General features: G+C 38.0%; 1 protein-coding gene across 1 annotated transcript in view; it reads right to left on the bottom strand.

Annotated features, from left to right (window-relative positions):
- Nucleotides 1-6,180: 6,180 nt before the first annotated feature.
- ZNF438 (zinc finger protein 438) overlaps nt 6,181-17,945 on the bottom strand; it is a 53,384-nt gene continuing 41,619 nt past the window's right edge. The window contains 4 exon segments of the mRNA XM_009984322.2: nt 6,181-8,226; nt 8,229-8,389; nt 10,007-11,864; nt 16,591-16,695. Coding sequence (XP_009982624.2) covers nt 7,781-8,226; nt 8,229-8,389; nt 10,007-11,864; nt 16,591-16,695 — 2,570 coding nt within the window. The 3' untranslated portion in view covers nt 6,181-7,780.

Raw genomic sequence — 17,945 nt, 5'->3', positions numbered from 1 at the left:
AAAGGTTTAGCACAAGACTTTTCTGCTGGACCAATAAATCACTCTCAGAAATATCGTTTTAAACCCTACACGTGGTGTTAACCAGCAAGAGTAGCACGTTTTTAAAAAGAAATTCCAACAATTCAACAATTAATTCAATTTCCTGGAAGAACTCAGGCAGCAACTGTGCATTTCTGGGTTCAGATTAGCCACAGATGTATCAGCAATATACTAATGACACCGTTACTGCATTTTAATAAAGAAAAATTACCAGAATACACAGCACAGTGTGACATTAACACACAAGTTAAAAATGTTCCACAGTCTTAATCCTTTTATACTTTTGTGTGCACATGTGTAAAGACACTGGAAATACTGCTCTTGAAAGACATGAGACTATTAACCTGTGCAGACATCACGGTTGTCTCCTGGAGCGCTGGTATCCCACTCATTTATCAGCCCAGCTGTCTTACCGGTAAAAATAAAATGGTGCTTTGACTTTAACAGGATGCAATTGACTTACGAAACACGGCTGGGCTCTGCTGTGCTGTACTTGGGAGAGTCTAAAAAGTGGATTAGGAGAACAGCACATAAAACAGCATGAAAAAAACAAATTCTTCCCTGGAAAACTTCCTCTGCAATTATTCACAAAAGAAATAAAATAAGTGAGCTTTCAAACAATCTGTACTACCTCTCTATTTTATAGTTTGCTGCAATTGCTTTTATTAAGTTGTGTAATTTAAATGGCTCGAATTCTAGAGCCAGTTCCCTTTAAAAAATGTCTTCTTGCAAACTTTGATTAGCTCCAGAGAAAGGACGGTAGATGACTTTAAATGGCATGAAGGTGGATTTATTGGCAAGAGTGTCAGGTTTGCACTTAGCAAGGAATTGGCAGATAGCAGAAAATGGCTGGACAGGATTCAAACTCCAAGGACTCAGAGCTGAAAAGGATTATTTGAACAGCAAACTATAGCAGTATATTTACTTCAGTTAAATTACTAAAAGCTTTTAACTAAAACATGGAAGAAATTAAAACTTTCAGTGGAAAGCAACTGCATTGCTTCAAAAGTATGGTCACAGGGATATTTATTGCTTTCTTCCCTCACCGTGTCATTTATTGCTCCTAGCAATAGGAAGGTATATTGATCTCCTTGATCGGGTGTATGTTCAAAAGTCAGATTAAACCCTGAAGCTGCACAAAATTAATTAGCGTACAGGAAATAAAATGCTTATTTTGTCCTAAATCAACTGTAGAAAAAAGTAGTATATTCACTGCACGTGAAAGGCAGAGAGCCCGAAGTCCCAGAAAAAGCAGAGTAGTCAAAGGAGCGTTAAGCTGCTTCATGCAGGTAGACAAGAGACTTGGCCACGGCCTATAACAAATCCAACTGGGTTTAGTGCCAGAAGAAGTTCTCGCTACTGAAGGATTACCATCTGAAACAACTTTATTGGTTTGAGGGGAATTTTTTTTCCCCAAGTTTTGTGCTTTCTTTAGAAATGTCACAAAACTAAAGCTGCCCATCCCCTGGAAGGCCCTGGTCCTCCTGAGGGAACAATGGTTTTAGGGGGGCTGTCTCAAAGCTGTGGGGAGGAGGTGGGACACTTAAATGTCACAAGTTCAAGTTGTGCCAGGGGAGGTTTAGATTGGATATTAGGACAAATTCCTTCACTGAAAGGGTTGTCAAGCATTGGAACAGGCTGCCCAGGGAAGTGGTGGAGTCACCATCCCTGGAGGTATTTAAAACATGTATAGATGTGGTGCTTAAGGGCATGGTTAGTGGTGGACTTGTCAGTGTTAGGCTAACGGTTAGACTCAATGATCCTCAGGGTCTTTTCCAACCTAAACGGTTCTATGATTCTACAATTCTAAAACTGCTTAAGACAGTGCTTAAAGTATCAGCTACCATCTGAGTGAGACACCTCCATGGAACTTCCCTGATCCCAGTCTATGACTCTAGGTGATGGGACATTCTAGTCTTTTCCAACAGCATATAAAGACCTCAGATCACATTTAGCAGCTTCTTTTTTCTTATAGCAACCATTCAGTTTTCTTCCTGCTACTTACCAGTGTTGTATCTACAGGAAACAGACTAAGCCATTTTCCTATTTTGCTAAGTACTGATGCAGCATTTCATTTCACTTTTATGGACTAAAGCTAAAAGATGCTTTCCTCAGAACACTGAAAGACCACATTTCAGGCCTGGCAGCAGCCAGTCTCAGCAGTCAGCATGCGGCTTGCCTATCTACAAGTGTTTAATTGAGACACCAAAAAGAGAGGACATTCATAAAGTCAGTTATGCCATTTGGAAGAGCTCGTGCCCAAGGAAGCCGAAGATGCTCCAGACTGACCTACCTCAAATGGGTGCAGACTCTGGAACCATGTAACCACTGGGCGTGGAAGGGAGAAGTTCAGACTAAGGCTACAAGACACCTCCACATATACAGGCCATCAAAGCCTAGTCATGCTGAAGCTTGACCTTATATTCAATACGTTGTGCCAAGCTTCATCATCACTACTTCCTTTGCGTATTCTTCCCTTTTCCACCACTGAATTACGCTGCAAATCCCCTATAAAGTGTTCAAGTACATACATGCCTTGGACCATGATCTGGACTGGCACAACAGTAGAAATATTTAACAAAATTCAAGTCAAAGAGAAGGTACAGACATTTTTAAATTCTTACTTCCCTTGGCCGCTCTAAATAACTTTGGATAAGAACAAACTGCTTGTACCTACCAGTAGAAGACCTATTATCTACAAATTTCATCTACAGTGGTATAATTGTGCAGAGAAATCCACACATGGGACAGTTTGATCTCTTTCCAACAGAATTTTCTTTTCACTGATTTCATCAAAATCACTCAAATTTGCAGCTTCTACTTTGGAACTGCAGAAAAACTGCAGCCACACAAAGCCCAAATCTTGCACGTTTCCCCACACGTATATGTATGTCCATCAAGACTATTTTGATTCCATGGATGTGTCTGCCTGTACAGAGAAAGGCAGTAAACACATTTTCTTCCTGAAACTTGCTTGCAGGCTCAGGTCTTCTTCACTATTCCTAGCCAAGAAAAATTACGGCAATTTAATAAAAAGTGGAGAAAATCCTACAATGTGATAGATCAGCTACAAAAGCACACACTGAAATGAGGACAACCTTTTTAAGCCATCAAATTTTCTTCATGAGACTAGACTTTTTCTGTGTCACACTCAGCACGCGGAGATTTTCCTTTTTCAAAGCTGTAAGGAATTTGACAAGTAAACCTGCTACAGTTAATAGCATTTTAATCTTTTTGCATAATAATCACAAACCTACATTGTACAGGTTTGATAATAATAACTGGCAGCTGAATTTGAAGTATATATTTCTTTCCAAAATAGACGCGCATGTAGGTGGATGTGTTGTAGAAATATAATATACTACATGGCTGAGCCTAGATAAGCTGGTGATTCTCAAACGTCAGCATCATCTGCACAAAGTTAGGGCTGAAATCTGCTCTCCTAAATACCTGTTCATCCTGCTTATGACACTTTCTTTAAAGAGCTCAGTGAACAGTAGATAAAATAAGTATCTAATGAGGTATGACAGAAACTCTGATGGAGCTAAACAGCAGAGATCTAAATTCTAATAAATAAGTGAAGTAAACATTTACTGCCAGCAACTATGTCAGGTTAGTCATAGGAAACTGTAGCTCTGCAGCTGGAGAAGGGCAATACTCTGCAAGCCAGAGAAGCGATGGCACTCCTCCAGCTTTGATTATTTATGGTGTGATGATGAAGGAACGACTTTCCATGTGAGAAACAGCTTTAAAGTTGAACAGTGAAGCTGAAACCGAGATTTAATGAAAAATCAGAGGGGAACAAAACTACAGCTACAAAACCAGTAACATTCATTTTAACAATTTAAAATATAACTTATGTGCAAAACCAGATGTTAACTTGCCCAGCTTCAAGGTAAACAGCAAACTGTATTCATAACAATCCTTCCCCTGAACAGCAAACACACGCTATTTCATGTTGCTGTAATGAGGCTCACTTCTACCTCCAAATGTTATCAAAATGAACACAAATGCAAACCAAACACCTTTTAAACAAAGGATACATCTGTATTTAATGCAAAGCTATTTTCAAAAATCCCAGCCTTTCGTAATCCACCATAATCATAATAGCCTGAAACATAAGAATGCTTTCAGGCTCAGAAGAAAAGGCTTCTAATTTTAAACATTTACGAGGACACTGAGAAGTGGCTTAGAACCAGACTTTAAAACATGTTCTCAGGCTTTAAATTTCTGAAAGCTGAGATCCCTTTACCCATTTGGCCTGGACTAGAGAAAGGGAGAGAAGCACAAAATATGATGAAAAGAAATGACTGTACAATAAAATTTCCATTAAAAAAAAAAAAATGTAACCCACTCCCTCATCCCAAACCTCCTTCCTCCCATTGTCATTGCAACTACCCCCCTGCTTTTACCTGCAATGAAAGGGAGCGACTCTTTTTGCCTGATCACCACCGCTAAACAAGTCATCTACATCACTGGGTCTGATGCACCACCATTTTTAACAAATACTTTTTGAAAATATTTTAGAAGGACAATTCTGCCATCATTGGTGCTGTTCCTGAACAAGAGGGACTCCGTGTCAGAGTGGCATTAATTTCAGCTCTTTTTAAACTATACAAAGGAATGGATGATATTGTAAGAAAGCATCCCTTTCTTCCAGTGTGTCGAGCACACCACACAGCATGGTGTGGTCAGCAAACTTGCTGAGGGTGCACTCGATCCCCCTGTCCATGTCGTCAAGCCGTTGACTGCAAGTCTTTGAGTGCAACCACTCAGCCAATTCCTCATCCACCAAGTGGTCCACCTGTCAAATTCATGTCTCTTCAATTTAGAGACAAGGATGTCGTGTAGGACAGTATCAAATGCTTTGCATGTGTCCAGGCGGATGACATCATTTGCTCTTCCCTTATCAAACAATGCTGTAACTCAGTCATAGATGGCCACCAAATTTGTCAGGCATGATTTGTCCTCAGTGAAACCATCATGGACCTCTTGGAGCAAGTCCAGAGAGGGGCCACAAAAATGATCCAAGGTCTGAAGCACTTCTATGAAGAAAGGCTGAGAGAGCTGGGGTTGTTCAGACTGGAGAAGACAAAGCTCCAGGGAGACCTTATAGCAGCCTTCCAGTACTTAAAGGGGGCCCACAAGAAAGCTGGAGAGGGACTTTTTACAAGGGCGTGTAGTGACAGGACAAAGGGAAATGGCTTTAAACTGAAAGGAGGTGGATTTAGATTAGATAAAAGGAAGAAATTCTCACTGTGCGGGTGATGAGGCACTGGAATAGGTTTCCCAGAGATGTTGTGGATGTCTCATCCCTGGAAGTGTTCAAGGCCAGGTTGGATGAGGCTTTGAGCAACCTGATCTAGTGGAAGGTGTCCCTGCCCATGGCAGAGGGGTTGGAACTAGATGATCTCTAAGGTCCCTTCCAACCCGAACCATTCTATGATTCTATAAAGGTGATCTAATGTCTGTTCTAAAAAATGAACATGATCAAACCTTTTTAATGTTTGCTTGGTTGGCTTTTTTCCCCCCAACTCTCAAAATGCATGCTTTATGCTGGGAATGAACTTCCCTTTGATACATTATAACTCTGTGGAAGAGGGATTGTTCTCAAATTTCTGTTTCAGAGAAAACATCAAGCTGTTTGATTTTGAAAGTTAAAGGATTAAGCTTGAGAAAAAAAATGCTTCTAAATGCAAACATACTCTACAAAGTTAAATATAGTCTCAGTTTGATATGAAACACTGACTTTAAAATTCGTTATTCCTTTCCAAATACGCCGTACATTCTCCTCTGTCTACCCAGTGAAAATAAATATGAATATATTGCACATATTAAAAGATGGGTGTGCCTTACCCAAGAATGAGAACAAGTAGTATTTTTAAAGTAGTTCAGCATACAGAAGTAATATACTAAAGCAAAGAAACAACCACAAGTATGTATTTATAGCAACAGATAGTAGGAAGGAAGTTTTGAAAATCCACAGGGATTATTCCACCTTACCAGACACCTGTACAGTTCTATGAGCATTTTCCTTTTGTATTTTATTTTTCTTGGATCCAGTCTTCTAGTTCAACTCCAGGGCAAAGCATCATACAACAAGAAATTACACTCAAAACTATTAGCTCATCAAAACTGCCTTTACTGTTTAAAACCAAAACAAATACACAAATATTGCAACATCTTCTGGAATCCCACTCAGAAACCCAACATTTTTAGATCTGTTCTCATGTTGTCATCACCACAATTTTTGCAAAACAGTAGGAAGCCACCGGGACATTTTAGGAGCAACTCCTTCATCATTGCAACCCCTCAATTATAGTTTGACCACAAGAAGAAATGGATAGAGTAGTACTGTAGAGACAGTACTGGTACATTTTTCAGTTTGCCCTCAGAAGTGTTCTGACTACTGTTGAACAGTGATACAGTGCCTTCTTATGCTGCCTCCATTATTGCTCACAAAATAATTCAGAGGTACATAAGGCTTTAAGTTACAGCAGTTTAAACATCAATTTCAAACTAGATTCAATGGTTTAACGACCTTTCCATCAAAAGTGAGCTTCAGAACTTCATCTCCTTACAGCCTAAACTGACTTGCCCCTTGGAGAAGTGCTGAAATGGTCATTTACCATGCCTGCTCGGTATCAGGGGACACAGTATGCACTACTCCTGCCTTACAGGCTGCTACAGATTTGCATCCTGGTAAGGCAACTGTTAATGGCTTCTGACATTGAAAAGTTAAAGTGCTGCACACAATTCCTCTAGTACAGTAAATCTGGCACCACAAGTGAAAGAAACGTATTACCTGTACCATAGAGTTAGAAGTGAAGGAACAACTTCCCTTTAAAGCCACAGACTGGGTCTACTGCAGAGGTACAAAAGCTATATACCAAGAATGTTAAAGGCAGAGTGCTAACGGTGTTGGCAGCCGTAGTCCTGCTGTCACGGGAGGTGCAAGGAACGTGCTAAAACTTCCCAGGAGTAACCAACTCAGATTACTATTTTTAAAACAAACTTTGTTTTTTTCACAAAGCAGTCAAGTTTTGAGGGTTCCATCTTCGTGGGTGGCAACTAACTTGTCTTCGACCTGAAAAGCTACAGGTAAAAAAATACATGTAGATTTTTCACTTTAAAAATCCAAAGATCCTTGCTGTTACCAGAACACCTAAAAGACCTGCCAATAACAAATCTGCAAGCAATGAACATGGTGGAAAATACTGAAATCAAGAAAACAAGAATTAAAAGCTCTTAAATTACAGATTATGAAACTCCTGAATGCCAACTGCATATATGCACATTCAAATGACTCAGAGAACTGCATGGAAACATGTTATTTAACATAACACCTGGAAGCAAAGCTGGGACTGAAATTACACTTCATTCAAGATTGAGATTACTTCATATAAACTGATTTATTCTGTGTGTACAGTATAATTTAACTTGGGGGATCTTTTTCCTTGATGTTAACCATTAGTATTGAGTATTCGCTGCTGCTAAGTTCCTTAAGCATGAATTTTAAGTACAGTGTTTCATAATCAGCTTGCATGTATCCATCTGGAATGATAAATACATTTTCTATTCAACAAAATGAAGGTTAGCATAATTTAAAAAGCCCCAACAAACCCACCAAACAAACCTCTGAAGTGATACATGTCTTACGTTAGTTTCGCAACACAGCAAAAAAAACATAAACAATTTGGCAAGGTAGTTGAGGTTTTTCATAGCATTGTAGAATTGAGCTTCAATATTCACCGTGATTAGAAAGTTCAATAATTCCTTGTTTTGATAACAAACTAAAAATTGTCCATAAGGTGGAAGGGTCTTCACAGTTATGGTGACTCTGCCAATGATTACAAAGATCCTCCTTTCTTCCAAATAAGTGTTTGCATAAAATGCAGTTATAGCCCGCTTTAGACCAAATTTCTGTTTTTTTCCTTGGTGTACCAAAACCTACACTTTGCACCTTCTTGGCTGCTTCACTGCTTCCTGACTGAGTCAGTTCACCTTTAGATAACATATCGACATGATTTTGATGGTGAACGTGTATCTGTCTTTTCAGTTTTGGAAAAGTATAAAACTCCTCCTCATGGGCACTGCACTTTGCTAAATGTCTTCTCTCATTGCGCTGTTTCCAGTGGGTTGCATGTTTGGTCAGTTCCCCTTTAGCTCCTCTGCTTCCTTGCAAACCCCTTCCTTTACTCTTCCCTGTATCTCTTCTCCATGAAAGCACAGTAAGTGAAACTTCATTTCACCAAAAGACTGTGCAATAAATTGGCATCGACCACATTTAATCTGTAATTTCACTTCTCCTGGGTTATGGAATAGGTCCTCTAAATTGCACTTATTTCCCCTGTTAAAAAAAAAGAAATACAAACTATTTCAGTATTAGCCACGTACAGAAGAGAGATGTCAATTTCTGCCCTGAGACTTTCCAACAAGAGAGGACATTCATGACACATTGTTTCAACTGTTGCTACAGTATCTAATTTATATGGAACAGAAAAAAAAATAAGGAAAATAATAATAAGGCTGATTAGGAAACAACTAAAGCCAAATGTTATTCAACACTGCTGAGTTTAAGATTTGCCTCCAAAATCAGCCTTGGTAGAAATAATCTTTTAACAATAGTAACCTTTTAATAAAAGGTTAATAATGTTTTTTTAAGTTCCTGATTTAGTGAGGTCAATCCAAACACTTCTAGCTCTGTGCTGGAAAAAGTGAATATTATGTGTAGCACACCACGAAGAGAATCTAACTTGTTTACAATGAGTGATCTAAGGTCAATTTAAGGCAAAATCACTTCCCACCTCCCACTCCACGATGGAAACAATGAAACTCCAAAGTTTCTTTATTTTCTGTACAAGTTCCTAATACAGCTGAAAAAGTTTGAAATACCTTATTTACAAACGGACAACCCCTCTCCCATTTAGGACAGCTCTGGAGTATAAAGGAAACAGACACTCACAGAGCTAACACATCCCTGTTTAAAGTCAAGCTAATCAAAAGAAGACCTCCACAGAAACCTTCTCACAATGCCTACGCAAAGGACCATGTAATATTGTGTGTTTACGCACATTAGACATATAATCAAGAAAACAGATAAACTCATTGATTCATTGTACGAAGACGAGTAAGGCTGAAAGACAAGCACTGGTGTTTCTTAGGCTCAATACCTAAAAAGTTTCAAACTGATGCCCCAGAGAGTGAAGGTACGCAAAGCAAAATGTGTAAAATTGAACTGTAGTGTTGTAGTGAGGCATCAGGTTAAATCCCTGAGCTTATTAAAGTCTATTTCAATGAATGCAAATGCACAGTGGAACAAACGAAGAAGCCAAAATTTATATTGTGTCGAGGAATTTCACCTCAAAATCGTGATACAGAGATAAGAGAATGTTCTGTCTCTCTTAATATCGTAAATGTTAACGTTTCTACTTGGCTAAGTGATTGCAAGAGTCAGTAATCAACACAAAAGACAGATTTGCTCACAGCACTCCAGAGAAGGAAATGGGATAATGATATTTAATAGGGTAAACAGCGACAAGCTAATACTGAAATACAAATTGCTTCGCACTTATTGCAGTTGGTTCACCTGTTTTCTGGGGAAAACCCAAAATGGGTAGAACACAGAAGACAGTGCAGATAAACAGAAAAAGTGTTAGCTGTGAGAAATCAATAGATCAAAATAACTCCACTGGCAGTATACTGGGCATTACTAGAAGATATGCAAAACTACTTTGGATATTCAAATGCCAGTAATAATTTATATCCAATAAATCAGCTCAAATATACCGGATGGTCTAATGGATTGACTAGATTCCTTAACAAAATATTTAAACCATCAGGAATCTCACCTGAGGGGAAAAAGTGAGGAAAAAAGCAACAATTTTCACAATGGTGATGTTTATGAACTTCCTCCGACAACCTGAAGTCCTGTTTTCATTAGCATTTAATTAGTGAAAACACTCACCTCTCTCTTGCTTCTTCTGCCTCTTTTGTATTAGCATCCCTCTTTAAAGCATCTTGCAGCTGCTGCTCACTAGTAGAGGGCTCCGTGCTGATAACAACCCTGTGCACTTCTCTTAGGTGGCCAAAGTACACTTTTGCATGGCCAAAAACTTTAGCACAGAACTCACAGCACACAAGCTTTTTGGGTTTGCCTTCATTGTGATGAAGTTTCATATGTGTGCTCAAGCTTCCAGAATGAATATACGCTTTCCGGCAAATTCGGCAGCTGTAAGGCCGTTTGTTTGTATGTGTGTTCATATGGTCTTGAAGATGGTGCTTAAACTGGAAGATATGGTTACAAACATGACATTTATGTGATGGCTTAGGTACGGTTGAACATGCGTTTCTACTTAAATCACTTGATTTAGCTGATGTAGCATCACTATGTTTGTAACTTAAATATTTGTTGGAAAGTGAACTATTTAAAAAAATATCTTTGTCTAAATGGCTAGGAGATGGTGTTTCTACTATTGCTGCAGAAGTCAGTGGGGCAAAAGCCTGCACAACGACCACCGGTTTTGGTCTAATACTACGGTATTTTTTCACTGTCTCTGCTTTTTTGTCCTCAGGTAGCTGAAGATCAACTTTCACCCTCTCTCCTCCTTCTCTAAATCTATTAATGATGCATTTCCTTCGCTTGGTCTGAAAAGCCAATAAATCATCTGGGGCTCTTCTTTTCTTGCCTCTTCTTTTAGAGGCTGTACTGTTCAATTTTTTAAGACTGTTGACATCCACTTTATTGGATGGAGAGAAGATATTTTCTCGAATGGTTTGTTTGGGGACTTGTGTAAATGACACAGTAAATCGCTTATCAGATGCTTTGGTAGGAACGTGAACAGTTTTCGCCAAAGCTGGCATCTTTTCACATTCAGGTCTTAGTGAAGGACCAGATACATCTGTAACATTAGTATTCGGCTTAGATTTACAGAACACTGAATTTTTCATCCTTGAGTAAGGCAAAATAGGAAGTTTTCCTTTTGGTGCTGATGGAGTCACCTGTATTGTATTGCCAAGAACTGCTGGTGACAGGACAGCAACAGAATTTGCAGAATTTGTGGGTTTTTCCTTTAGTTTCTCGGACGCTATGAATGACTCTCTTGTGGTTTCAGAGGCTGTCTTCACAGAGCGCAGGCTTAGTTTCATGGGATTAATTACACTTGCTGGCTTGGATAAAGAGCCTTTAACTACAGATGATCCAGAAACATTACCGTTAGCAATTTCAATTTTGTTCACTAAGGGAGACCCAGATCCCACACAATTGCTTTTATTTACTAATGTGGCAACCGTAATTTTTGCTGAGTCATGGTCTGTCAGCATCACTTGATCAGCTGAACCCGAACTAGAACGAGTTTCAGGACAGTCTTCAGTTAAGGTAGTCACAGGGGAAGTCTGTGATGAGATTGATGCTTTGGTGGGAATCTTGTTGTATGTGCCCAAACCAGAGATCTGCGCTGTTTTTTTGTCACTCAGCAATTTCTTTCTTACAGATTGGTACCTAGGGATAGGCAGCTTTAGGTTTTCTGAAGGGGCCACATTTGACTGCTGGACGTGCTGTGTTAGGGCAGGGGCAACAGGCAAGGCCAACAGAGAAAAAGTCCCCTCGTGACTAGCCACCTGCATGACAGCGTAGTTTTGAGTTGGTACCACCACTGGTTTAGAACCTGCAGCTGAAATCGGTGTGTTTTGCTCAGGCGAAGATGACTGAAGACAAGAAATCACTCCAGATGATAAAATTTTTGGTACCATTTTTGGAGCAATGGTCCTAAACTGACTTTTCTTCTGAAAACTTCGTATTATATCTGAAGGGGACTTGTGTTTATCTGTAATAATAACATAACAAAGATGCAATATAATATATAGTATTTCTTTTTTAAAAATTACTGTATTAAAACCAAAACTGTTTACAAAGGATACCATTACACACAAACTTACTAAAATATTTAGGTATTTAAATGACCACTAATTTAAGTTTAGAATTGCAAAAGTTTCATGGACAAAACAGAAATACTCCCTGAAGCAACACACTTGAATATAGATATGTAAAAAAACCCCTTTTAATCTAACCTTAAATGGATGTTTCACTCCAGGATAGAAACTACATGACATTTCAGAACAAATAAATTTATAAGCCTCTTCTGCCCTGGAAGCTGTACTAGCATGCTGGCAATATTCATCTGGAAGAACTAACAGGGACAGCATTTAAACTCCATGATGTAGAACTTTTCTGAGCACCTGCTCTGACCATATCTCTCAACCAGAGTCATGCCATATTTCAGAGTTTCTGTAACATTTAGAATTTGTGGGTTTTATCAGATACAGACCAAAGCTTACCTGATGAGTCTTTAAAAATTACTGCTATAAACCACGCAAATAATGTGTAATAAAATTAGAGCGGACTTGAGAGAACACATACTGTTGTTAAATACCCAATCACACACACTGCTTATGCGCCTTTTAATGCACAATAGAACTACTGTAGTAAGTGATTCAAATATTTTCTTGAAAGATGCAATTTATCAAGGTTGTGTCACAGCTTCTTCCTGTTTCTAGTTGTTGGTAAATGTCACAAGCATTTTTAGTAAAGAATGTAAGGATAATTAAACAAAACAAATAAAAGGAAAAAGGTAAAATGTGTAAGATATAATCTGCACTGAGCAGCAGAGACACATGCTGAGCTTTCAGAGACTCCATAAAAGAGAATTTGATACCTAGTTAATTGTACCACTACCATTTTGTATAACAGCCTCATTACCCATTTCCAAATCCAACTACCAATGCTTCCAGTTCACAAAAACTGAGAGAGGTTTTCTGAAAAATAAATGAAAAATTCCAAACCATCTAACCCACTGAAAATTCAACTACAAGGATCCCAAGCAGAAAGGCAATTTGGGAAGGCAACAATGTACGAAAATTCACTTTGAGAGAGGAATCGCATTTGAATACAATATGTAAAAGTAAACGCTGGGACCTTGAAATATTGCAGTAAGGTAATTCCATAGAGAAGTTTCCATTCCTTACCATTTTAAAGCCTTGTATTACAAACGTGTTTATATATGGTTATGGACTTAAAGAGGTAACTGTGAATTACTATCAACACTGGAAACTCCATCAAGTTTATCTTAATCCTGGATGTTCTTCTCAGACGTCACACACTTTGCAACATGCACTGGAAGGTACAGAGCTATTATATTTCACTACCAGAACTCCTGAGATATATGTTCACACTAAAAGTATGCACATGTGCAGTACCACTGCCTTCAGAACATGCGAGATTCACTGAACAATCACAGATAAACTGTACAGTTCTTACACAGCAGGTCTGATGCTTCTCAAAACTCTGACTTACAGCAGGTTCATAGACTAATAACTATGCAGGGCATATAAACCTTTCATCCTTTTATTGCCATTTACAACATCAAAACCCAAGTCTATTACGCACTTTCTTGATCCTTCAATTAAGTGAAACTACTAGGCACCACCATAACTTTCTTTCTGCTCAGTGTTTGCAGAAATATCCAGAATTTCTACATATTCTGTGCAGATTGGACTCCTGTACATATGGAAATCCTGCACAAAGAGAGATCCCTACACACAGGGATAGGTCCAGATCTACAGAGTTTATGCAATCTGGAAAAAGCAGAAACATGGTATATTTAAAATTGTTTCCCTACAGTCCTTTTTGCTCTCCAAAAGCTAGAAGCATGTAGTATTTCTTACTAAGAACTGCAATTTTTGCCAATCTACAATCACTAAATATATTAAACCTTTAGCTTTTCCATTGCTAAAATTGCTAATACTACTCAGATTATTCTTTGTTTCCTGCAGGGTATCATTTTCTTTCTGCTTCTGAGGAAACACTTTTAAGCGCTTCTGAGAAGTACAATAAAATGATATAAAGTACTGTAATCATTAACCAAACTAGCCCTGAACTTCAATGCTAGTTAGAGGTAAATTATACAGCTTAAAAACAGTAGAAGACAGAACAAGTGTATTTTTCTTTTAGGGGACAGAGCCTGCTCTTATTTTCCCAGATTATGCTTGCCATATTCTGACATTAAAGACTTTCCAAATCAGCAGTTATTCAGCTTGCCGCAATATTCAACGGTTTCCATTTTCTCTCATGTCTGGCTTGTACCTCTCCCATTTTATTGCAAAATCTCCTTCACTGATTTGCATAAACTTTTTAGGAAAGCCAGTGCTTCTGCATTCTGCTACCTGTGCCACTTTAGACTGCCTCTTAGAAGGCACTCGCTCACCAAACAATGGTAGCAAATGATGTGAGACCAACGTTTTGCTGTGGACATGCCACCTCTACAAGTGTGTGCACCTCTAAAGTGCAGAAATGGCAGCCAAAGCACCACAAGAGAAAGGTTAATATGAAGTTCAGAAGAAATATTTGTAGGAATAATGCACGACACTAGCTTTAAAAATAAGCATACGCTTCTCAAATACATTGACTTGCCTATTGTAAAATTAGGCAGTAAAATCACTTTTCTTCAACAAAAGTCTCTCCATGTATTTTCTCAGCATTCCACAAGAAAGTATCATTCTAGAAGCCAAGACCTTCATGAATATCAACCACAAAATGCTCTTTGAAACAATGTCTGTTTAGATCAATATTCTTCATATGATAAGCAGTTAACACAATACTAAGCATTGATATAGCTGTTTGAGAAGAGATTTTTATACAAATGCTCTTTTTCCAACTCGTGTAATTTTATCTTAAATATGACTTCCAGGCAAGCTATACTTGGTATCACCTTCAGTACAACTTTTTTTTTTCTTTTTTTTTTTTTCCCAAGCTTACATTAGACAGTTTAGTGCAGAAATATTCATTGCAGGGCCTCTGGTAAGCAAAGGATACTCAACTCTCTATTTCCCTCTCATCTGACGCAGCTGCTGTAGTTAAGCAGCTTAGCCAGTGTCTAAATATAGAGATGGGCTAGATGCAGACTAGCTCACTTATGATCCTTCAGATTCCATTAATATTTTGCTTGTGGTCTGGGAAAGCTAATTGGAAGAACCAGTGGAAGACCATTTAGCATCTTGGCTCTTGAAAAAGTAACCACTCAATTCACAGACTGGAGGTCCTACTGATCCCACCCAGAGTATCATCAGTGACCAAAACTTTTTTTTCCATTTATACTTGGAGAAAAGTTTCAATGATTTCCTTTGCACACAGAGATCGCTACAGTCATTCATGTTTTCGCTACCCTGACACTGAAGGACTTGAATATGCTCTGGCTGTCTAGCTACTAGAAGGTCACTTGGAAACTTAAACGTGCATCTTTCAGGGACATTCCACTTCTATTCCACACCTTCTTCCAAATTATCTTCCAAATTATTTCTGTCTCTGATACAAAGGACTCATTTTGACTTGTCGGTTGTGACCTGAGGAAAAGCCTTCATGCCTATGCAAACCTATGAAGTCTTGCATCTAAGAAGCGGAATTTTCAGTTAAGGGAGGCTCTGCAATGGCATTTTTGAGGATGGCTCTTGGTTTTTGACAAAATTCTTTCTACAAGTCAGTCTACACGTCCTTCACTGGAAGGCAACAATTCTTATGTTTTCTCTAAAATTTTCATTAAGAATAAACAAAATGAATGAAAACATTACATTTAAAAATGAGATTCACATCATTCAGATATTAACTGCTGTGTCCTCAGTCTTTCAAATAAGTATGGAGTTGGGACAACAGGTAGATGCTTTTAAATAATTAAGCACAATGTTAAATCAAATGGAATTCAATCCATTTACTTTAAAAATCTCTGTTAAAAGATTAATAGTTACCATGCTAGTACCCAAAAGTATCAAATCACTCAGATACTTGCAGGATGTCATAAGCTTTCACTCCTTCTAAATAACCATAAAATTGTATAGGACTAGACAGTGATACACCAACACAAAAATCAATAATGCATCAAAGTCTCTGATACAGCCATGCTGGAAAGAGTCGTCTGGAGGAAAGAAAGTCCTCCAAAGCGCTGCTGTTCCTTCATTGCTCCCCTTCCTTCCTAAGTCATTCAAGTCTGGAGTACTCCAGTCTGTTCTGCCTTCTTTTTGTACCTCCTTCAGTTTGTTCATTATGTAAAGTACGTAACATTGTTGAACTCAGACACTGCAGAAAGCATCAGAAGAAATTTAATTTTTCCTCACGAATCTGGTCTATTTTTGACATTAAAATAAACTACCAAAATGCCAGAAACCACTGTGTAATTGTGTTAATTTTTAAAATAATTCTTGTAGGACTACCTCACTTGTGTAGATATGTATTTAATTTGTGTATGACTGGACCAGTGATAAAAAGTAATACAAAAAGGATCATCCTGTTCTGAAGGGAAAGACAGAATACAGATGAAAAAGATTAATGAAATATTTTATTAAATGCACGTTTACATTGCTGAGTCTTTTGCTGACTTGGAAAGGAAGAATATCTGTTCTACAGGAAAGAAAAAAAGTACAACTTTCTAACAGACAATACTAGATTTATTTCTGTCAATGACAGCTAATCATTCACTTTGCCAAATCTCCATACACACTAAATACCTGTGGATACTGTCTTTCCAGCACAAGTTTCTTGTTTTTGCTGACCCAGCATACTTTGTTGGACACAATGTTTCTTTGCAGGATTAGTATGCAAAAAACCACCACCTGCAAAAGTGCTTCAGTCAGTTATAAATAGATCCCAGGACAAAAAAAGCAAAAAAACCAAACAAAACCCAAACAACCCCCAAAACCAACCAAAAGCAGAAAAAGACAACATAAAACATTAACTTTCAGTTAATGCATTAAGAACGCTACTGCTTCTTGCTCTTTGCCATTTTTCTCACCTCAAAAATGTTTTCAAATCTAATACATGAAGAGGGTGGAAGAGAAACTAGAATATACACAGGGCAAGCAGGAAAAGGACAAGAGAACTAGAAATTGACACTTGGAAAGTGTCTAGGTCAAAGAGTCAGGGTAGGATATGGGAATTAAACGCAGATTTCGGACGGCTAACGAACATTACTATTACATGTGCTTTGGAAAAGAGAAGCACTTAAGACACACGGACAACCTCGTATCTTGCATTTCTTATCTTTTTAGTACTTGATTTTTTTTAAGAGTAATATAATTATGTCTATATAGGAGTCCTTTTGTGCAATTTAAAAGAGATTAGAAAAATAAACAATATAATGAAGTATTCCAACGCAAGATGGGAAAAATCACAGCGCATCATTCACACAAACACTAAGATACAGAATGTATACATATGCTTTGAAAACACGTTCTGGTATACCATAGGAGGAACAAGATCAAAATAGTTTTGTTAAAATTCTAAAAGGAATATTAGTCCTCTTTAGCGCTATATGTAATTAATCCTGATTTGAGCATCAATGTGATTTGGCAGTTGTGCACTAAGCATTTTATAATTTAGAAAGGTTTTCTTTGCTTTAAGGTCTGTGCAAGTTTTTTATTTTAAGGGATTAGGATTACAGTGCATTTCAAGAAATTCTGTGAGCAGTGGGATACTTCCTGGATTCCTTAAATATCCTCCAAAAGACTCTTCTTAGCAGAAGAGAGCATTACAACAACAAAGGTACACAATTTAATTTTCTGACATTAACTGGACTCCGTTAAAGCAGACATTCAACCTCACGATTTCTTTGCAACATTTTTTTCAGTGTGGGAATAAGCTAAAACTATTTTTGGCAGAAAAAGCCATTTTGGAGGGATAACTCATACAGTAATCCAAGATCATGGGTACATAGGTCACATTTAGGGAAGTTCTTCAGTTTCCTGTCTAATTCAGTCTTTTTTTTCCCCAAAACATCCTTACTGCACTATCAACCATATAGTGGTATGTGCCAAAGTTTATAAAGATTTACTTTTCCTAAAACTAGTGTCTAACATAACCTAGG

Source organism: Tauraco erythrolophus, chromosome 7, assembly GCF_009769465.1.
Source record: "Tauraco erythrolophus isolate bTauEry1 chromosome 7, bTauEry1.pri, whole genome shotgun sequence".
NCBI classification, from domain to species: Eukaryota; Metazoa; Chordata; class Aves; order Musophagiformes; family Musophagidae; genus Tauraco; species Tauraco erythrolophus.
This window is presented reverse-complemented; position numbering and strand designations above follow the sequence as displayed.